At 45.9% G+C, this 23,453-nt stretch overlaps 2 protein-coding genes across 3 annotated transcripts in view; one reads left to right on the top strand and one right to left on the bottom strand.

Annotated features, from left to right (window-relative positions):
- LMNTD1 (lamin tail domain containing 1) overlaps positions 1–9,002 on the bottom strand; it is a 237,970-nt gene extending 228,968 nt beyond the window's left edge. The window contains exon 1 of one of the 2 annotated variants that reach the window (XM_083399812.1): positions 8,402–9,002. In XM_083399812.1, coding sequence (XP_083255938.1) covers positions 8,402–8,419 — 18 coding nt within the window. In that variant the 5' untranslated portion in view covers positions 8,420–9,002. The remainder of the gene's footprint in view (positions 1–8,401) is intronic. The other variant, XM_083399811.1, reaches the window with a different exon arrangement.
- Positions 1–23,453, top strand: part of NUDT5 (nudix hydrolase 5) — a 1,423,229-nt gene that overhangs the window by 353,107 nt on the left and 1,046,669 nt on the right. The window lies entirely within an intron of this gene.

Raw genomic sequence — 23,453 nt, 5'->3', positions numbered from 1 at the left:
AGCATGCTCTTGCGAGAAAAGAAAGCCGGGAGGGGAAATTTAAAGGACCCATACGTACTTGAACATGTGTTAGCCAGTGAAAATTCATCTTGCTTGAATTGCAGCAGTTTGCAAGTAGGGTCAAACTGCCCAGGTTCATCATTCAGGCAATGGACTTATCAGCTTTCTGCTACATGAGGGAACTGGGGTGCTGACTCAGAACCAAAACTGTCTATACAGTATCATCTGTCCATTTACAGAGAAGGAAGAGTCCCTGGCTTGTTTTCTCTCTCCCACAATGCTTTCCTAACTGCTTTGGGCAGTGATTGTAAGACAACAACAATGACAATGACAACAACAACAACAACAACAACAACAACACGTATTATTTTAAAAGTACCACAGATACTAGGCAACGTGTAAGATGGCTGAGGGTATACTCTAGGCTTGCAAGTAGTTTATCAGCAAGCTAGGAATACCAGAACTGCCAGAGACATTACTCCACCAGCAAAGCCATTCAAATCTAGCCTCAGAAATATTGTGCATCTTAGCCCTACAGTCTGGAGCAATCATTTACTAAATTACTCACCCAAGCAGCATTTCAGAGCAGTATTTGAAAACTAGCAAAGTAGCGGCATTGAGTGAATAATACAGAGGATGGAAAGAGGAAAAGAGGAAAAAGGAGGGAAGAGCTAAAAGGTATTTGTCTTATCACTGCTTATTCTCTATTAAGTATAGTTTTTTTAAAGCCTATATTCCATTAAGGAGAAGTGTCTAGTTTTTTTTATAAAGATTCCAGTAAATAATGAGCTTTCGGGGGGGGGGGGCACTGAGTAATTCTGAATTTCAATATTCTCTTATATTTTGCATTTGATACTTCTGTGAACAAATTACAAATAATACTCACCTTTTCATAGTTAACACAGATCAGCACTATTTTGTTCCCCATTTCCTTGGCATCATTTCCTCATCTTCTTCATCCTCGGTGTCTTTCAGCTTCATTTGCTGTCTTTTGAATGGCTGTGATGAAAACTGCTGTGACAAAATCTGTCCTCCAGTTTCTCAAAACCTTTCCTCCCCAGTGAAAGAGGCTGCCATCTTTCTGTCTCTTTCTCAGGGTGCTTCAGAATTTCTATGGGTGTGGAATTTTGGAGCCTACCATATCGTATTACAAGGATCTGAGAGTGGTATGTGCATTTTTATTTCCAGTAAATGTTTCTCCAGCAGCCTCCCTGAATGCCCATGGCTCATGAACTTAAGAAATCCTGTGAGAGGAGTCACCATGCAATATCTTGCTCCTAGACTTTAATTCAAGCATGGGTGCCCAGGATTGCAGCAGGGGGGAGACCATTGGTGGCATGACCTGCAGAATAAATGAAGGAAAGGGAACTCACAAAAATCCCTTGGCCACCTAAAAGAAGCAGAACAAAAATACTGCTCCTCCCTTGTGAGAATTTCACTTTTGCAAAAGTTCAAATGCAAGTTATTTTCTCATTAATTGAGAATAGTTAAAAAATTTGGGCACAGTACTATGGGAGACCCACTTGCTTCTTTTTACGAGCACCCATTATAACCCTAAATGGCAAAATGGGCAAATAAGACCAAGGAGAGAAAAGGCAGAGGAGGAGGAGAATAACACCATGAAGAAGAAGTCTAGTGACGGCCAGGTATATCCCATATACCAGCAGCAAACTCATTCTCTGAGTGCAAAGCCGAATGCAGCACCAGACCACACACAAGAGAAAGGTATGAGCAGGGATTCCACAAGACTTGCAGAAGTACAAAAGAACTTGGGGGGGGGGGGACTCTACAGAGGAGAAAACTCTAAAAAAGAACAATGATGGCAAATATAAGATGGGAGACACCTGGCTTGCCAGTAGTACATGTGAAAAGAATTGAGGAGTCTTAGGAGGCCACAGGCTTAACATGAGTCAACAATGTGATGCAGCAGCAAAAATCCTAATGCTATTCTAGGCTGCATCGACAGAAGTCTATTGTCCAGGTCAGGAGTAGTAGTATCACTTTATTCGGTCCAGTTCTGGAGTACTGTGTCCAGTTCTGGGCACCACAATTTAAGAAGGATGTTGACAAGCTGGAACGTGTGCAGAGGAGAGTGACCAAGGTGATCGGGGCCTGGAAATGGTTATGAGGAACTGTTGAAGGAGTTGGGTATGTTTAGCTTGGAAAATAAAAGACTGAGAGGAGATACGATAGTCATCTTCAAAATTCTAAAGGGCTGTCACATGGAAGAGGAAACAAGCTTGTTTTCTCCTGCTCTGGGCATGTAGTGGAAGGGCGCAAGAGGATCGAGGAGGCATAGGATTGGCCTTGTGCAATCAACCCTTCCCTTAGGGCCATAAGTCCTCTCTCTTTGTGTAAGAGGGTGGTTCATTGATTGTTTGGGGGTGGTTTTACATTAGAAGTTTTATTTTGTTCAGATAAAAACCTTTCCCCTCAATAAGTGCTTTATTGTCTATAAAAGATCCATCAGAGAACCTGTAATTGATTTAGCAAAACAGGGGGATAGGACCCAAACTCATGGCTTCAAGTTACAAGAAGGAGATTTCAACTAAACTTCAGGAATAATTTTCTGATGGGAAGAGCTGTTCGACAGTGGAACAGACTCCCTTGGGATGTGGTGGACTCTCCCTCCTTGGAGGTTGGCATGATTTGGTGTGTGTACAAATATATTGCAAATAAATATCAGTTTCTTTCGCAAGCTGCAGAAGATGGAGGGATTTGAAGCAGAGACGATATAAGAATTCTGCATGTCTATAGTCTGCAAGGATTGTAATGCCAGATACCGTGGATTATTTTACAGATATTTGACAGCATTTTGAGGTATTAAAGTATATCTGAAACAGTTTTTTTAAATGCATTGAAAAGCATTTCTCTCTTAATTTTTTTTAAAGTACAGTTTACAAGAGGGGTTTATCCCATTCCCCCCCCCCCCATCACTTCCAATTTTTCCACTAGATAAACTGAATGAGGGGAGCGGGGAGTTTTCCTTCCCCACTCATCCCCTTTTTCTGCCCCCTCAAGGCATATGCATTCGTATTTGCTGTAGGGATGCAGAATTCCCTGCAATACACCTTTTTCCATCCATTCTGACGGTGAATGCATAATATATACTTAGTCTTGGTTCAGATGTAATGAGGATCCCTGGGTTCCCACTGTGAGAATAAACCATGGCTGTGAGCCTTTGGCCTTCACACTCCTCCTCCTCTTGCCGCCTCTCTCATGCCCATGAGGATGAACTGTTTTCAATATTATACTAACCAGATTCCCAAAGCCATCCAATTCTACAGATTTCCAAGGCATTAAACTGTGGTTTGAGAACAAACTGAGATCTGATACCATAGTTTGATCTTGCTTTGTACTTACTAGCCATAGTTTAAACAAGATAAAATTCACCAAGCTCAGATGTCACAGCTTTAAATGAAAACCAGAGCTTTCAATCTTCTATAAAGAGCTGAAAGGGGAGTTCACAAGCCCAAGGCTCACCACAGATCATCCTCTTGCACCTAAAGAAACAAGCTCTAGACTTGTCTGCATCCCTTTCATCCATTTTGGGGATCCAACTTTAAGTCAAATCACAAGGCTGAGAAACAGAAGAAGGAAATAATGATGCTGAAGCATCATGCTTCTCAAAGAGTTGGAATGATGAGAAGAAGAAGAGTTTGGATTTGATATCCCACTTTATCACTACCCTAAGGAGTCTCAAAGCGGCTCACATTCTCCTTTCCCTTCCTCCCCCACAACAAACACTCTGTGAGGTGAGTGGGGCTGAGAGACTTCAGAGAAGTGTGACTAGCCCAAGGTCACCCAGCAGCTGCATGTGGAGGAGCGGAGACTCAAACCCGGTTCCCCAGATTGCAAGACTACCGCTCTTAACCACTACACCACACTGGCAGGAATAAATGCTACATGTCCAGGCTAAATATATCATTGCCCTGTTTACAGCTTTTATTAATGCATGAATAAACATCCTTTCTGAATCTTGCTAGAATGTGCTCATTCTGTTTGCTTGAACCAGACAGCATCTTTTCATTATATATAGTATTTTGTTTCAAGAGGCAGCCCCCAGCAATTTCTGAGTAATATATGCTCAGGTATTTAAAATATTGCTATTTTAAAAAGTTCCCTTTCATGACAACTCATAATCCTATAATCAACAATAAGCATGTCTGTGTTGAGGCTTTTAAATATATTATACATATTTAGAGAGCATAATAAGGGTTTTCTTGAATGAATAAATAAATCATTAGGTCCTCTTGCACTCTTCGCTTTTATATACAGTGGTAACTCAGGTTACATACATGTCAGGTTACATATGCTTCAGGTTACAGATTCCGCTAACCCAGAAATAGTACCTTGGGTTAAGAACTTTGCTTCAGGATGAGAACAGAAATCATGCTCCGGAGGTGTGGCAGCAGCGGGAGGCCGCATCAGCTAAAGTGGTGCTTCAGGTTAAGAACAGTTTCAGGTTAAGAACGGACCTCCAGAATGAATTAAGTACTTAACCCGAGGTACCACTATATACAGTTGGTTTTTGTTTTACCACAATACAGAAAATGGTTCTAAAGGAAATAGTTTCCGCTGTATTACTGCACCAGCCTAGGAGTGCCTATTATGGTGGAAATCTAAATACAAACGTAAATGCTATACAGTACAGTCCCATAGACTCCAACATTTCCCAAGAGGAAATGGGGGCATCTGTCCCACACAACATCCCGCTGCTGCTGCCGACTCGCCCCCATCCCCACCACTTGCTCGTGTGCCTGTCCAACCTCCTTGTGCATCTATAGCGGGGGGCAGCTGGTGACTGGGCGGCAGCGGCAGTAGCTGGTCTGTGAAGGTGCACAACCCATGAGATCCGGGAAAAAAATGAGAAGGCTTCTACAATTCCGGGATGCCCCTGTAAAAACAGGACAGTTGCATGCTATGCAGTCCTATTCATATTTACCCAGAAGTAAATCCCCACACCTAAATATGCTTAGTTCAGGTTTTCTGGTATTGTAGAACATAATGGGGCAGGTTTCCTTTAGGAAGATTTTTTTAGTAGAGTATATATCACTGGAGCATGTAGGCCATGCTAAAGATGGAATGTTTCTTGCAATGTACTGTTCCTTTAACACAGGGGTGAGGAACCTGTGGCCTCCATACATTGCTGGACTACAGTCATCCCTGTCATTATTGGCTGAGGCTGCTGGGAGTTGTAGTTTTCCAACAAATGGAAGGCCATAAGTTACTCACCCTGGTTTTAAAACTAATCCTATCTGGGACCTATAGCCTATTCAGAGGCAGTTTTAGAGTAGGATGACCAGTTCATCTGCACTGGGTGCCACACTGCAGGGGGTGCCACAACAATGCTGTAGAATGGATCTGGAGAGGTTGGGCCCCCCCAAATTTTAGCATTGCACAGGGTGCCGCTGAGATTTAAGACCCCAAAGTCCATCAGTCCTGTTCAGTACTTGGTTTGGTACAGAAGTGTAACATGGCAGCTCGTTTGCTGCCAATTCCACAGTGGGTGACTTCTCAACTCCACAAAGCTACATATGCCATTCTTCCATCTTTCTACCCACAACCAAGCCTACAGCTATGCTAATATGTTTTGACTTACTTACTTAACTTAATGATAAAGTATAAAATGTTATTTATCACACACGAAGTCCACATGCTACAACTTTGTCAAGTTGCATAATAGTTGAGCCCATTGATCCATTTAGCATCTTGCCAGCTACTGCAACAGGCTATAGCGCTGTATGACTAGGGTGTGGGGGCTACCATCCTACATTCCCTGGGCAGTAGGAGGGTGACAGGGCATGGGGTGGGAAGTTAACCCTTTCCCCAATTCCAACCTCCTTATAAATGACTCCCTTAGGACGAATAGGCTAACAGCTTATCTACAGCTCCAATAAGAGCCAAATTTCCACATGAGGCGCAGTCTTATTCATGGAAGTGCCATGTATGAAACAGCTCAGATTCACCTGATATTTGACCACAGTATGAACAAGGGACTTGTTAAAAACCATGTGACTGCAGCCATCATAACTTATATGCTCATAGTATTCAAGCCTTTTAGTTTGGTACTCTGACTAAAGCATATAAGAGTATCATATATCACCCCTCAACTAACAGCACTGTTGCCACTCTGATGCCATTTAATGGCATTTCCCACCAGCAGGGAGTAATACTGAGTGAGCAGTGAAAACTATATTAGCATTAGACAACACTAGAAATCAAATTGTTGAACTTTTTATGTTTTAAGTGCATTTTCTTAGCACATATGAGACTTAAGGGTAAACCTGGACTAATCTGCATAAATCAAGGGATGAGCATATTATTAAATATCTTGCTTCATATGATCATGGAAGGAACACAATTGTGTTCTACGTGATTATATGGGTACTGCAGACATTCATGGTTTAAGGAGCTTCAAAAGATTTCCAAATCAGTGAATCAATTGGGCTCATCCAGCCTGTTGGGAGAAGAGCCACAAATAAGACATAGGGCCACAAGTTTCAAGAGAGATCAGCGTTAAAGTTAATTTAGACCTGTCTGCAACTCAAGTTTGGTAGCTATTATTGGAAATTGATAGCCATTTAACAGAGATTTAATCTCAGTTGGTTTAAGTGTAAAACTGCACCATGCCCAGTTTGGACATGGAGCTTTAAAGTGCAGATCTGTGACTAGAAAGAGTGAGGTAAAAGGATAAGCCCTCAAATAAGGAAAGTGAGATCAGTCACATGTCCAAGAAAATAAGAGCAAAATACTAAGTGATCATTTGGCAGTCTCTCTCAGCCTTGGGTCCCCAGGTGTTGTTGGACTACAACTTCCATCATCCCTTGCTAGCAGTACCAGTGGTCAGGGAAGAGTCCCATGAGACTCAGGCCCTTCAGGATTTAATCTCCTTCTGTCGGGCTTGTAAGACAGAGCTATTCCACCTGGCCTTTAATTTGAATTCAGCCTGATCTTTTATTTCCCTTTTCTTCCCTCCCCCTCCCCTTTTATAAAGATTACCCGCTCTGAGACCCCACAGCTAATTCTCCCCTGGCCTCCTCACTGGCCCAAGTAGGACCAATTCAGCCAGCAGCCCTGGGGATTATCTAATGCTTATTAGATGGATTTCCCCTAAATTGATTTCTGAACTTTGAATTTTATTGTTAGACATGTTTTTATATTGTATTTTATGCTGCTTTTACAATTAAGTGTTTTAAATTTGTTTTTAGATGCCCGGTTTTTAAAGTGAGAAGGGCGGGGTATAAATAATTTTTTAATATTTATTATTATTATTATTATTATTATTATTATTATTATTATTATTATTGGAATCTAAAATGATTAACACATGAGAGCTCAGGAAAATGGAACAATGAACTGCTGATCTTCCTTGGCCAACAAAGACTAAGTCTTTGAGGTTCACTTGGAAATACATATACTGTAACTCTGTGATGTTTTCTAGAAATTTGCTGATTCAAGTCCTTTTCCACAGGACTTTGCTTAATGATAAAGTACAGTGAAGATATAAGTCAATGCTGAATACAATAGAGGGCAGGCGTGTAGCCAATGCCCTCCCAGCCTGCGAGGCACACCCACTGGGAGGCCAGGGACTGGCCCATTTGAGATGCTGCAGCAGGCGGGAACTTGAGCCAGAGGTCCAGGGGGACCGAGGGGTTTTCCCTAGCAGCTGCCCAGCCATGTGCACTCTGTTCTCCCCGCACAACAGGCCCCAGCTGGTGTCCACCCAGGAAGGGGTAAGCATTTCAGGAGCCAACCTCAGAATCACACACATGCCTAGCTTGGTAATCATACCAAACAAACAAGACCCTTTCTTCCTTTTCCTTTTCCTTTTCCTTTTTTCCTTTTCCTTTTCCTTTTCCTTTTCTTTTTCAATTGTTGTTGTGTGTTGACCAAATAATATTGGTTCTATGTAATTTAATCTTGAATATGTTCCAAGACCAGGCCTTTAAACCCTGATGAAACTTCTCTGCCTGCCCCCAAATCTCTTCAAAGCCTTTTCCCGCACAGAAATGGTGCCCCACTATAGCTCCAGACTTTATGTATCAAGTTGATTAGAAAAGGAGAAGGCGAAAGCATTTTATTCTCTTCATTTTACTGTTATTTTAAAAGTTTTGGATTTTAATATTGTTGTGTAATGATGCATTGTCACCTACCTTGGGAGGATAGGAACCCTAAACAATGGGCTTGAAATGTGTTAAATAAATGAAGCATAAAATATATGGAGCACAAAAAGTCATGTTCTCATCCCTGGTCATGTAACCTGTGCCATTATTTCATTCTGAATTTTAACACATATAAATATATTTGACATGTGAGTAGACTTTATGGAACAAAAACAACACAACTTCAGCATGCTAATGCATTTGAAAATGGATTATTAATAAGGGAAAACACTTACAGTCTGAAGGAACTCCATTCTGGTGGATATAAACTCACTTTTGCCATGGATCGAGATACCAGAGATTTTAAAAGGGGAGAACTACATTTTCTTTGAAAAAAAAATGCTGCCTATATATTCCATACTATGACATCATGGTTACTATGATATCAAGGCATAGCAACAAGCATGAGGGTTGCCTTATTCTATAACATGATGACATGTTACCTTGAAACTCTTCCCAACAAGAATTCAGAAAATATTATCAACATCTATACCATCATACGGCATAACTGCACTACAATCTTATAAGTTACATAATATCATTCCCCCTCCCCTGAGAACCTGAAAGGCGAGCTAAGAATTCATAGCAGAGAACTCTCAGCTCTCTTACCTGACTACAATTCTGAGAATTCCTTGAGGAAAACTGTGACAGTTAAACCAATGTAAGTTAATAATTACAGCTATTCCATTAGTGCAGGCATGTCCAACGTCTGATTCGGGGGCCTAATCTGGCCCGCCAGTCAGTTTAATCCGGCCCCTGTGGCAGTTCATTTCCTGGGGTAAAATCCTAGAAAAACCTCAACAACTTCAACCCTAAAAAAAAGCCAACAACCTTGGTTGGTCCTTTGGTCAGCCCTCATGGCCCTTCACTTCATCAAATCTGGCCCTCTTTGAAAAAAGTTTGGACACCACTGCATTAGTGTTTCATATTTTATAGAACCATTCAAACATATGGGATGAATCTATTCACACAGCCATTTAAGAGTAAGGTTACCCAATTATTTTCTGATAGGACAAACAAACCTTTTTTTATTAAAGAGATTTATAGCCTAGTACAATATTGCTGGTGTGTAGAATTATCTGAACTAATCTAAGATTAAAATATTTCTGAGGAATCAGATGTGACTAGAAAGACTGGGAAGGGAAATGTTGGTGATTATATCCCACTGGCCTTCCTAAATCATACTTCTGAATATTGGAACTGAAACTGACTACCCCAAATGCAAAGCATGGAGATGTTTTTGGTTAGTTTGTTCTCTACAAAATTTCTAAGAAATAACTGATTTCACTAAGACTAGATAAATTTGTGGAAATAGAAAGAGAAGAAAATGGTATCTATATCTTTAGATTATCACCAAATTCCACTTATAGCAAGATTTGAGGTGACTTGAGATTCCTGCTAGGGCAGCCTTCCACAGTCTGGTGCTCTTCAAATGTTTTAGGTCAGTGTTCAACTGCCCCCCCCCCGGATATTCCAAGGGGGCCATGGGTGAACACTGTGTAAATGGGGGGGGGCATGAGACTAGGGGGCCACAGAGGGAAGTGAGAAGTTAAGAAAACAGAGAAATGACTGAGAAAATAAAACAGAAAAGAAATGAAGAATGTTCCCATGTTGCCACCCTGTGGACCTTTCATGGAGAAAGCACACAAAGAAGACCCTCAGATGATCACCACAGGGACTGGGTCTGTTCATATGGGGAAAGGTGGCCCTTGACCCTGCCATGCAAGCTGAGCAGTAGAGTTTCAACATGGTGTGTGTGTGTGTGTGTGTCTGTGTAGGAGGAACAGTTGTGTCATACTCATCAATAGTGTAATAGGCACCTTTTGGATAGTGCCCTTGATACTCACACAATCTCATTCTAGAAGAGTAGTTCAACTCACAAGCTCAGGTAAGGACAGTGTTTCCAAAAGAGCAATATACTATAACTTGAATGCTAGGGGAATGTGGTTTCTCCAGACCAGAAGCATGCTCTTGAAGAAAGGTATTTGGGGTATTTATTTGAGAAGTGCCTATAATGGGTAGGTGCTGTACAGGGGTGCATAAATAAAACATGAATAAAATATTAGGGGGGTCCAGGTAAGCCCCTCCTCACATAATTGATAACATGACACGGTGCATGAACACCATTTGAATGGCAATGCCAATCAACTTTGGGGGCCCTTTGCTGCTGTACAAAAATTATGAAGGACATGAACCCTGCTCACAGCTTCCAATCTAAAGCAAAAACTATGATACCTTAAGGTAGTGGTTCTCAAAACCTATTTTTTAAAGGACCACTTGAAAATTGCTGGGGGTCCCTGACAAACCACTTTTTTGTTCAAGAAATAAAAGCATGTACCATATATAACATATATTTTAATAACTCCCCCCCCCCCCGAGCTGGCACCATTCTTAAAACCCCCAGTGCCCTATAAAATCACAAGCCTGATCTCAAGCCACTAAGAACGGCTCCTCTAACTGGTCAATTTGTAGGGGAAGATTGGTTGACTAATAATCCACCCCTGATCAAAATGACCTCGATTTCTGTCCAGGGTCAGGGGCAAGCACAGGGACAAGTAGAGATATTCTCAAGTGTTCTGCAACCTTTCCACCTTTCCAACCTATCCATCTGTAATGGATCAGCAGTGGTCCACAGACCAGTGTCAGAACCTCTGCAAAGGAAAAAAAGTAGCAAAGGTGCAAACACAAACAAACAAGCAAACAAAATCCTGTGGAAAAAATAAGCAAAAACTAGATATTTGTTGTTCTGTAGATCATATTGAAAGGACGTAAGAGTGAGTTTTTACCTGCACATTAATTGTTGAATGATTTCAGCAGCAAATGTTATTTTCTTGCATGTGTGAGGCAGGCACAGATCAAACACCTCCAATAGAGCTTTCATGGCATGATGAGCATGTCAACGTCTTGAACACAATCTGTTTTAGTTGAGGCCATAATAGGGTTTACTGCAAATCATCAAGTGATGAGTACACACATATGCCTTTGCTCTTCACCCATTTGGAGCTGGAGGAGAGAAGCTGGAGGGGATTAGGGAAGGATGCTTTGCCTTCACCAGTTATCCCCAAGCATACCCTGTGAAAATCTGGCAATAGAGGAGACCCAGACCAGAGAGAGGGGCTACCTCCTTTTTTTCCAGGCTGTTGCTATGTGCTGGCCCTTGGGTCCACTTTTGTAAATCCAGCTTGCTAAAAGAAAAAATGCTCTTGCCTAATTAGCATAATCCAAATACCTCTCTCCAGTTGCTTTCGATTGTTGCTAGGAACTGTAGGAGTACATGTACATTCCACTGTGACGTACTGGAAAGACTCTCAGCGTGCTGAGAAGGAATGAAGAGCAGATTATCTAGAATACTCAAGAGTCTTGTCAGGAATTTGGTGCACAGCATATCAGAAAGCTGTTTACCTTGATATACAGCAACCGAAGAGTCTTCAGAATTGATGTGCATCCAATAAAAAATCCACTCAATTTTTATGGAGTCTAGTGCAAGCTTTAGATACAACAGCTGAAACTCTCACTATGAGATTATTCTTAGCAACAAAGAAATCTTAGAGACAGATTCATAAACCTGGTATTTGTCTTGAGCCATTTTCTCCTAGGTAACCAGGATGTATCATAGAATGAGGTGGGGCATGTGTGTTAATTTATATTTTTATCATTTTTGATTGGGAGTGGAGATCAAGGCTCCACTACTAGAAAACATAACCATACGAAACATATACACTCTTGGAGAAAAAGAGAGAACAGGAGGAGACAAAAAGAGAAAGAGGAAAGGGGTGGCAGTAAAAGAGAGAAGAGAATGACAGAAAAAAGAGAGAAGGGAGGTGGTCCTGTCCACACAGCAAGTGCAGAGGTGGATTTAGAGGAGTGTGACTGGTTCGGTCACACTGGGCGCAGACCCTTGGGGGCGTCACAACTATTATGTAGAATGGAAGGCGAAGGGCGGAGGGGTGTGTGCCAAATTTTGGTGTTGCACAGGGCACTGCTGAAATTTGAAATCCCAGGGTCCACCAGTGGCATGTGTGACAGCCCCTCTCCTCCTATAAGTTGTACTCATTCTGGAAACGAAGAGTGAATCTTGCTGCCAAAGCACAATCATGTTGTAGGAGCTAAGATCCTTTACTTCAGCTGTTGGGTTGGGGCCCACTACTGGCCTTGGATCTCAAAAGCAGCATTACCAACATACAGAAGAAGAAGAAGAAGAAGAAGAAGAAGAAGAAGAAGAAGAAGAAGAAGAAGAAGAAGTCCCCATGTGCATATTTGGGTTTAAAATGTCTCAACATTAGCACCAATATTAAAACATGTTGAGACATTTTAAACCCAAATATGCACATGGGGACTTCTTCTTCTTCTTCTTCTTCTTCTTCTTCTTCTTCTTCTTCTTCTGCTGCTGCTGCTGCTGCTGCTGCTGCTGCATGTTGGTAATGCTGCTTTTGAGATCCAAGGCCAGTAGTGGGCCCCAACCCAACAGCTGAAGTAAAGGATCTTAGCTCCTACAACATGATTGTGCTTTGGCAGCAAGATTTGCCAAAGATTTGCATTTGATTTGGTATAGCTTACAAATTAATGATATTACATAAACAATTGTGATAATATCCATATTTGTGTCAGGGGCTGCTGTTATAAGGAATAAACGTGAGGATTTAACAATATTGGTTTCATAGCTCATCTTGTATTGGAACAATCACATACCGGTATATATATTTTCATAGCCATGTCAAATTTTCTGAAACATAATTTAAAGAAGACAAAGATGCTTTAATGCTTATAGTAATAGAAAAGTTCTTGCTATCTGTAATTGTTGAACTGTTTCTTTAAATCTAAAGGTTCATCATTGTTTCACCCAATCTGTATACCTTTAAGGGGCCAGAGCAAGGGCCAGAGCAAACTAATGAGATCCAGCTTCACAGCTGTGAAGCATAGCAGGTGCTGCTGAGTTGCATTGATTAGGCCGTGCAGTATATAAGGAGCAGCACCTAGTTCTGCCATTTATCCTGGTGGATGGGTTGGTGGTTGGGTCTGGTTTGTTTGTAGATGTATTTAGTGTTTATGGAGTTTTTGTTTTTCTTATTAAAACCTTGTTTAAGTTATTTTTGAGTCCCTTCTTTTTAATGCAAGCTCTCCCCAGCAAGCTCTCTGCGCTACTATACTGCGGAAAAGCCAACAGTAATACCCAAAGAGGTGAACTGCCACATGTATATTTTAAAGTAGTTCCATGGAAGGTTCATTAAATTTTTGTTTGTTTAACTTTTTGCTTTTTTAAATTAAAACATTTGAGCAGCTTGCAGCTTTGTAGCCTGTTCTTACTTTACGGGGCAAAATATCAAGAAATTGATGGCAAATCTGAAACTGGGCACTTTTCAAATATTGTGCACTTGAAAACAGTGGATTCATCTTTTCATGTGTATTCTAATTAATAAGGGATTAGACTCAGGATGATGTGCAAAGAATAGCCAAGCTATGGTTTAACCCACTTCTATTCCTAAAACTGCCACAGAGCCTCTTTTCTTTTGTTGTTCTCCCCTCCCCTTGCAAATCTGTATCTTTGTATCCCAGAATATCCATTTGCTGTTTCCAGTTCTTGCCCCCCTCTTGTATGTGAACCAACATCGCTTGGTCACTCTTGATTCTCATATGTGTTGTGCAGGAAAACTAATATATTTCAGTCAAATTCTTGTCGATTTACCAGCACACTTATAAGCCCTCTTGAATTTAATGTGAAGCCTTCTGGAACACAAAAGACAGGGGAAATTCAGCCCATTTGTGGTTCTAGCAAGAAACTATTGCCCAGCTTGACTCTGGCTCTGATTGTCCTTTAAAGCTGGCTCAGACATTTTAACCAAAATAAAAGGAGCCAAGTATGTAACTTTGGATTCTTTAGTCAAAGCAGTGGTGTGCCCACATAAGGGTTCTCAAGAAAGCAATGGAGACTAGATCAGAACTTTCCCAGAAAAAGTAGTTTTTGTATTGAAAAAGTATAACAGATCTTCTGGTTTTGAAGTATGTCGGTCCAGATGCCTTTACCTGAGCTCTTGTTAGATGAATATATTTATGCAATGATAAACGCTTGTCAGATTTCTAATGTGACTACCTAACCCCCTCTTGGAGTGGGGGGGGGGGGTCAAAGAGCAGATGCCTCAAAAGTTCTGAAGAATCATTTTGTCATCACACCAATGGAAGAAAAAGCACCCCCAGGGGGGTTTGAGGAGACATCCAAAACAAGAAATATGTCAACAGCTCAACACTGCATAAGCGTCCTTTAACAAGGGTTCAAGGTCTGCACCATTAAATTCTCTTAATTATTATAAATAGAACTGAAAAAGAAAAAAAGATAATTTGGATTCTCTATCTGGCAATTAAATAGCATACTGGTAACCAAACAGCACTGCAGATGGTGTAGAAAACTTTTAAGGCTACAGGCTGGAATTTCTCTCAAGAGACTGAAAGATTTATTACCTTAGAATGATAAAAAACAAATAATGACTCTTTGCTGCCTATAATTTATAACTTACGTTTTTTACAAGTCTCCGTCTCCTTGTGTTGGATTTTTAGCTGTGTCATAAGTGCTGAACGGGTGGGAAAAATCAATATGATTCAGAAAATCCCAGTGACTTACTTTGGAACTTTAAAAGAGAATATTCAAATCACTGTTAAGAGATTTTGAGATCTGAATTCCGAGAGACAACCAGAGAGATAAACAGGAGAAGGAGTGGAAATTCTGGAAGATAAAGTGATTGAACACATTGAATCTGCCCGCCCCCCGAATCAGGGGCATACCGATGGGGGGGCGGGGGGAGCCGCCCCAGGTGCCATCCTGAAGGGGGGGTGACATTTCGGCACCCCCCGCCCGTGACCCCAAAGCCCGAGAGTTGCGAGTGGCAAAGCACTGTCTCGCTGTAAGCGGCTCCCGCTTTGCCGCTTTCCAGTGAGCTGGGGAGGGAGAAGGACGGGGTAGTCCCCAACAGTCAGCCTTGACTGGCTGGTCCCCGACCGGGCACTCCAGCCGAGTTCCTGGCTTGCGGCAAAGCGGCTCCCCTGTCTCTCCGAGCCTCCAAAGCCCAGCAATATGCAAACACACAGTGGAGCAAAGCTTCCCAGGCCCCTTCCCAAAATAACACATTTGGCTCGGATTGGCGCCTCAGGGCTTCTCCCCCACCCCCAAGTAGCCCATTCTCTTACATTCCCTACTGTTGCTTTAAATTGCAGCTGACTTCATGTCAGCATCCCCAGGTCCTTACTCCACCTCTCTTTCTCCTACTGTTTTGAGCCTTTCCCTCCTTCAAATTCATGGAGCGCTAAGGAGGCTTTTCTCCAAGTGTTTTGTTCTTTTCCTCCCTCGCTGTTTGTGGAGGGGGGGGGCGCCTTTCTTCTGTCTTTCTTTGTGTTTGAACTAGCAGACGAGCAGACAAGGAGCTTTTCATGGGCAGTATCACTTGCATTGTAAGCCCTGCAAAAGTTCCTCTGCCGCTGCTCAACAGGGAGCTGCTGCAGCCATCCACAATTCCCTGGACGCCCATTGGGTCGCTTGTGCGGGTGATGTGCCACGCCCCCCAATCCGGGTGCCGAAGCCCCTAGCTCCGCCACTGCCCTGAATTGCAAAAAAATGAAGAAATAGCAGTGATGAAGAAACTTGTGATAAACATGGAAAACTATATAATGCTGGTGATAATTCAGTATTTGCTTTCATATGCTTAATGTTGCTTTGATGGGTTGTCTAATGAGAGCGGTGAAGATGTGCAAACAGAAAAGCCACTCATCTGGTGGAGTTTGAGTTGTGGAAGGATTGAAAGAGGATGGAAAAGAGACTATGTGGATGGAATATAAGGTTATACAGGCAAATAACAACGGACTAATATGTTGCTGAGATTTGATGTAACCCCTAAAGAAAAACACATCACAAGGAGCCAGAGAAATACTACCTTAAGACATGAGAAGTAAAAAATTTAAAAAGAGGTTTGATGACCTCTTGAGTAGCAAAGTTTGATGGTTGGAGGCCTGGGGAAATACAATCATGCAGAATGAAGAAACAACACAATAACTATATTATTTATAGCTAGAATTACTCTGTGTGATATTTGATTTTTGGAGACTCTCTAGAGGTCTTAACTAGATGTATGTCTCAGGGTTTCCATACATCCTGAATTTCCCAGACATATCCAGTATTCAGCTCTCATGAACACTGCCCAGGCAAAAATCAGTGAAATGGCCAGGAGAATCCAAACATATGGCAGCCCATGCTGGTAGTGTAGATTTCGGTGAATTTCATTTAAAAGCACTACAACTGTGGGCAAAAGAAAAAGAAAAAGTTCAACTACATTTGTGTCCGGATTTTCACTTTTTCAAATCTGTCTTAACATCTAAAAAACTCTATTTGTGATAAATGAAGATCATAGAATCATAGAATCATAGAGTTGGAAGAGACCACAAGGGCCATCGAGTCCAACCCCCTGCCAAGCAGGAAACACCATCAGAGCACTCCTGACATATGGTTGTCAAGCCTCTGCTTAAAGACCTCCAAAGAAGGAGACTCCACCACACTACTTGGCAGCAAATTCCACTGTCAAACAGCTCTTACTGTCAGGAAGTTCTTCCTAATGTTTAGGTGGAATCTTCTTTCTTGTAGTTTGGATCCATTGCTCCGTGTCCGCTTCTCTGGAGCAGCAGAAAACAACCTTTCTCCCTCCTCTATGTGACATCCTTTTATATATTTGAACATGGCTATCATATCACCCCTTAACCTCCTCTTCTCCAGGCTAAACATGCTCAGCTCCGTACAGGGATACGTACAGGGATCTCACAGAGAGAAGAGGAAGGGGCTGTATGAGAGGCAGGTCAGAGCAGTGGTGCAGAGAGGGGGTGCGGGGGGTGCTGTCCGCCCTGGGTGTCATTACTGAGGGGGGTGACAAAATGGCAGCTCCCAGGCTGCTTCCTGGCAGGGGGTGGGGAGCTGTGCTGCTTTGCAGCCGGCCTTCCTCCCTTCCTCCTTTGTTTGGACAGCTTGGGGGAGGCTTGGGAGGTTCCCCCCCCCCCAAGCGGCCAGGGAGCGCAGGACAATGGTGCGTTGCCTGCCTGTGACTCCCAAGCCTCCCCTGAGCTGTCAAAACACCAGGAAGAGCTTTCTGGCAGGCAGAGCTGTTTGACAGTGGACAGAACTCCCTCGGGAGGAGGTGGCCTCTCCTTCCTTGGAGGTCTTAAACAGAGGCTGGATGGCCATCGGTCAGGGATGGTCTAGTTGAAATTCCTGCATTGCCCCAGGGGTTTGGCTAGATGACCCTCAGGGGTCCCTTCCAACTCTACAATTCTCTGGCGCAGGCTTGTGCAGAGTTTTAGGTACAAGTTGGATGCAAGGGGTGCATAGGATTGCAGCCCATCTTATGCACTGTCGGCTCGGGAATAAGTCCCACTGATCATGATGAGACTAGATTGCTGCTGTGCAATCCTGCTTTTTAAATAAATGTTTTCCTTTTCAGATAATATTTCAGTGAAATATACTCAAAGTCGCAAAGTGATTTCATGCTCTTTATTCAGCTCATAGTGGTGAGGAGGAATGAATGTCCCCTCAAAGTCCCCTTTATATACATTATTTACACAATGGGCTGCACATGATTGGCTAATTCTGGAATTCTACTGTAAGCCAATCAGGTTGTGGATTCACTTATATCTGGAGCACGATTGGGTGGTTCCTGCCAACCAATCATACTGCTGCATTGTTCTAAGACCAATCAGACTGCTGCAATTTGGATCCTATTGTTCTAGGACCAATCAGACTGCTGCAGTTTGGATCCTATTCAACTCAGTACATAACACCCCTCCCCTCTAAGTTCCAGTCCTGCCCGGGAGGTCGCATTCATAGTCCTCGAGGTACGCCGGTGGCCTACGTGTGCGTTGCGGCCTGTGGTGTTCCCTGTAGAGCAATGGGGGGGCCCGTATACTGTATACTGTCCCAATTTCCCATCGAAAACCCCTGAAAATTCCTTGCATATGGCGTCCACGTCCACTTGTAAGGTAGTGTGGTTTACCCCGGTGATGGCTAGCCCCAGTGGTCCAAACTATGCCAATCCCAGTAAGCTAATGTAGGGGCCCTTGACCACAAGCAAGTCCAGTTGCCACGTCTGCCCTCGGTATTGCACCCTGAAGGTCCCCACCCCCATTGTGGGGACCTTACGTTTCTGGAAGTCCCAGAGGGTGAATGGGGCCGGCCTGAGTTTGGGACCCCCAGTAGGACACAGTTTCCTTAAAGTTCTTGCCGAGATTATGGATAGAGTTGAACCCGTGTCAAGCTCCATGCGGCATGGGGCCCCCTCTATCTGTACCTCTACATAAATTTTCTCTACGTTGGGGTGGGGCAACTGGTATACCTGGAAGTCCGTGAGCTCCTTCGAGTTGCCTTGGTGCGTTGGGCCCCGGGACCTGGGGCTCTTGGATTGGTCATCTGATGCCTGGCGTCGGGTGGGCCGAGCTCGACACACCCGGGCGATGTGTCCCGATTTTCTGCACTGCCTGCACTCTGCGTTGCGGAAACGGCAGGTCCTCCTCTCATGACTTTCCCCGCAGCTTGTGCAGTTCCCTCCTTCTCGTCGAGGCAGCTGTGGTGTGTGGGCTGCTTGAGTGCGCTGCTGTACTCTGTGCACCTCCTCCCTGTCAGATCCTGAGTTGTCGGTGAGGTCTTCGTGGTGGACCCCTCGGTTGGGGTGGCAGGCTCGGCCGTGCCTCTTGCGTTGACCTCTTGGCAGCTTCCGTTGCCAGGGCCTCCTCCAGAGCGACCTGGAATGTTAGGTCCTTCTTAGCGTAGAGGTGTCGTTGCAGCTTCTCATCCTCCAGGCCACCGACGAGGCGGTCCCGAAGCATGTTCTCCAGCTCTGAGAAGTTGCAGAACCGGGCGGCTTGGCGGAGAGAGGTCACAAACCCAATTATGGTTTCCCCAGGGGCTTGCCGCTTTGCAAAGAAGGCATTTCGACGAGCCACCACTGAGGGCTGCAGCGAAAAGTGCCCCTTCAGCTGTTCCATTATTGTTTTGTATGGAACAGTAGCGACGTCTTCAGGTGCAAGGAGAGCCCGGGCGATTTCAAATGTCTCCTCTCCGCAGACGCTGAAGAATATCGCTCTCTTCTTGGCGTCTTCTTTGTCGGTGACCCCTTTGGCTTCTAGGAGGAAGGTGAAACGGGAGGCGTACTGTCAGAGCTGGCTCCTGGTCCCAGCTCACAGAGGACCAACGCTAGCCGGTAGTCATGTACAAAAGTCTTTATTGAAGTACAGTTTCCATTATCACGCCACAGCGCCCCAGCTCCACGTCTAGGGTTTAGACCGGCGAAGCTCCATCTGAATCTCCGCCCCCTGTACACCAGTTTAAGACTCTAGCCTTACTCCACCTCTTCCGTCTCTCCTTTCTCCTCTGGGTCCTGCTACCCCCCGGGGTTCCTTCCTTCCTGGACTCTTCCGACGCAGACGTTGACCCCCCTGACTCCTCCCTCTCTCTTCGGCGGGCTTTAGGACCTGGCTCCCTATCCGGGCTGCCAACTGTGCCGCCCTCCTGTACATTTGAACTTGGCGCGCGCAGCCTTCAACCTTCCTCTTGACCGTTTCCTCGCTCCCCGACGGAGGCGTGGTCAATCCTCCCTCATGTTCTCCCGCTGGCAGCGCGCCGCCTGATCCTGATGCCTGGGACTCCTCCCCCCTACTGCACTCTGGTGTGGACGCTGGTCCGGATTTCCAACTGCTGCTCTCTGAGTCCCCTCTGGCCCCTTCTTCCTGGGGTGTCCCCCTGGGCACCCCCCTTCCCCTGACAATGGGAGCCCCTTTCTGTGAATCATCCGATTCACTGGAAAGACTCAGAGACCTCGGACCGCTGTCATCGCTGACATTTCCTTCGGACTCCTCCCCCTCGCTCTCCATTTCCTCCCTTCCCTGTGCCTCTGCTCCTGAACCCCTGACATCCATCCCCCCCTCGAAGCCCCCCCTTCCCCCCTCCCCTCCTTCAGGTGTGGGTGCTGGGTGCTCCGTCGTTGTGGGGGTGAATGGCGGATACAGTTCGTCCCCCTTGGCGTGCCTCCAGCCGGATAGGTCCGGCTCGTCCTCCATGCTCTCGTCGACCTCGATTTCCTCTGCTTCCATCTCTGTGCCGCCGTGCTCGAACCCGAGGTCCTCCCCCAACACGTCCATGTCCGTCTCTCCCCCGGTCACCTCTGGTGCTGTTGCCTTCCAAGGACCCCCCAGCAACTTCCTGCTCCACTGCTCCTCTGGTCGATCGTCCCACCAATAAGAGCGGTCTGAGGCAGCCCCCGAGGGCGATCCCTCCGGGGAACGTGTTTCTAATGCCGGTTCTTCGTCCGAGGTGAACCCCTGGAACGTGCTGGCTGAAAGTGTGGGTGTGAAAAGCCAGTCGTTGAAATACGCGGCTGGCATGGGCCTGTGTGGGAACAAGGCGTGAAACTCTTCCTTGAGAAGAGGCTCGTCCAAGGCATAGTCCGGCACCCAACGGTTGGCGCTGGCCGGGGTACCTTCGCTGGCGAGAAAATATTCTACTCCCTCTTCCCCCCATCTCGAGTCTAAAATCTCTGTGACCTCGTTGATGGGTTCCCCTCTTGGCGACCCCCTCCTTGTGGGCTGCTCCCTGAGCGGGTCTGGTGCCGTGCCCGGCTCCTGAAACCTGTGAGGTGCTTTGTAGGGCGTGAGTACTGATCTATGGAACACTGGGTGCATTCTGGATCCCTCCGGAAGTGTCAACCGGAAGGCCACTGGGTTGATCTGTGCCTCGACTTTGTAAGGTCCTAGCTGCTTATGTCCGAGCTTCTTCTTCGCTAACGATCTGGTCGGCACTGCCTGGGCTGCCAACCAAACCCAGTCTCCCACCTGTATGTCTTCCCCAACCCTTCTGTGCTTGTCAGCCTGCAGTTTGTATGCGTGCTTTGCTAGTTCTAACTGCCTTCGAAGCTGTTCGTGAACCTCCTGCAACTCTGACGCTAAGGCTTCTGCTGCCTGTGGCTCCCCCTCCCCCAGTCTCTCTAATCCCGGGAAGGTTCTGGGATGCCTCCCGTTGTTGGCGAAGAACGGTGTCACCCCCGTGGACACGTGCTTCGTGTTGTTGTAGGCGAACTCAGCGAGCGGCAGGTAGTCCACCCATGTTGCCGGCTGCTGATTTGCGTAGCATCTCAGGTACTGCTGCATGATGGCGTTGACTCGCTCCGCTTGTCCGTTGGTCTGCGGGTGTCTTGCCGACGCTAGGTTGATCTTGACGTTCAGGAAACCCATCAGCTTCTGCCAGAAGTTCGAGATGAACTGTCGCCCACGGTCGGACAAGATAGACCGTGGCAGACCGTGAACCCTGAACACGTGGTCTATGAACAGTTTGGCTGTCTGTTCCGCCGTGGCCACCTTCACGCACGGAATGAAGTGGGCCGTTTTGGTGAACATGTCCACCACCACTAGCACAGCCGTCTTGCCTCTCGAGCTGGGTAAATCCGTGACAAAGTCCAGGGCCACCCTCTCCCACGGTTCGCTCGGTGTCTGCAGCGGTTCGAGCAGTCCCGCCGGTGGTTTGTGCACTGACTTGGCCCTTTGGCAGGTGTCGCACCTCGAGACGTAATCCGCGACTTCCCCCCGCATCTTGGGCCACCAAAAATCTCTGGCTACTAATTCTGCCGTCTTCTCTTTGCCAAAGTGTCCGGCGGTGGGTGCGTCGTGCAACTGCTGCAGTACTTTCGCGCGGAGGTCGTCTCCCGGTACGTAGAGGGCCCCTCTGCGGATGAGCAATCCGTCGCGTATCTGGAACTCATCGTCCGTCGCCGTGCCCTTGTGCACCTCCTCCATCTTGGCTTGTGCGAAGGGGTCTTCCTGCAGCGCTCGACGGACAGCATCCAGGTCCACGGTTGCTGAAGCGCACGCCCACGCTTTCGGTGCGAAAATGTGCTTGGCCGCTGCTGGTATTGCCCCTTCGAGGTATTGCGGCTTTCTGGACAGTGCATCCGCCATGATGTTGTTGTCGCCTGGGATGTACTCTATCCTGAAGTCGAAATCCGCAAAGAACTCCGCCCACCGTATGTGCCTCTGGTTCAGGAACCTTGCTGTGCGCCAGTACTCCAGGTTCTTATGATCCGTGCGGACCTGCACTGTGTGCTTGGCTCCGATGAGGAAGTGCCGCCACGCCTTGAATGCTGCATGAATGGCCAGCAACTCCCTGTCCCAGATGGTGTAGTTCTGCTCTGACTTGCTGAGCTTCCTGGAGTAGAAGGCACACGGTCTCCAGTCCCCGTGCGGGTCCTGCTGCAACAGTACTGCTCCCACGGCTCTGTCTGAGGCGTCCGTTTCAACTCTCATCGGTCTGTTGGGATTCACATGCAGTAGCTGCTCTTCGGACGAGAAGAGACGCTTGAGTTTCTGAAAGGACTGCTCCGCTTGCTCCGTCCAGATGAACTTCTTCTTCTTGGAGCTGAGCGTGTCGGTAATGGCCGCTGTCTGCATTGCGAACCCCTTGATGAACTTGCGGTAAAAGTTGGCGAAACCGACAAACCGCTGGACCTCCTTCCGATTGCGCGGGCTCTTCCAGTCCAACACTGCGCGAACCTTGGCGCTGTCCATGGCGAGCCCCTTGTCCGACAACTTGTAGCCCAGGAAATCTACCTCCTTCACGTCGAACTGGCACTTCTCCAGCTTGGCGTACAACCTATGCTCCTGCAGTCTCTGCAGAACTTCCTTGACGTCTCCCTCGTGGGTCTCCTCTGATTCGGAGAATATCAGGATGTCGTCCAGGAAGCAGACGCATTTCTTGTAGAGGAGACCCGCCAGTACGTGATGCATGAAGGCTTGAAAACAGTGAGAGCCATTTTGTAATCCAAAGGGCATAACTCTGTATTCATAGGTGCCCAGGGGCGTGAACATGGCAGTCTTCCACTCGTCTCCCTCCCGTATGCGAATCAGGTTGTACGCCCCTCGCAGATCCAACTTAGTGAAAATGCGTCCTTTCCTCACCGTTGCGAGCAGGTCGTTTATTTTGGGCATGGGAAAGGCCGTGGGCTTGGTTTTGGAATTTAAAATTCTGAAGTCTACCACAAGTCTTTTTTGGGGCGTGTTCTTCTTCTTCACAAAGAATACAGGACTGCCCCCCACTGCCTTCGACTGCCGGATGAAACCGCGCTTCAAGTTGAGGTCTATGAACTCCCTGAGTTCCTGCATCTCGTCTTCAGACATGGAATACAGTTTCCCGGTTGGCAGCGTCGCCCCTGGCAGGAGGTCAATCTTGCAGTCATAGGGCCTGTGGGGAGGCAGCTTGTCCGCTTCTTTCTCGCAGAAAACCTC

The sequence above is a fragment of the Podarcis tiliguerta genome, assembly GCF_965153285.1.
Source record: "Podarcis tiliguerta genome assembly, chromosome: 10".
Classification (NCBI taxonomy): domain Eukaryota; kingdom Metazoa; phylum Chordata; class Lepidosauria; order Squamata; family Lacertidae; genus Podarcis; species Podarcis tiliguerta.
The sequence above is the reverse complement of the archived record's forward strand: the minus strand, read 5'-3'. Positions and strand labels throughout refer to the sequence as shown.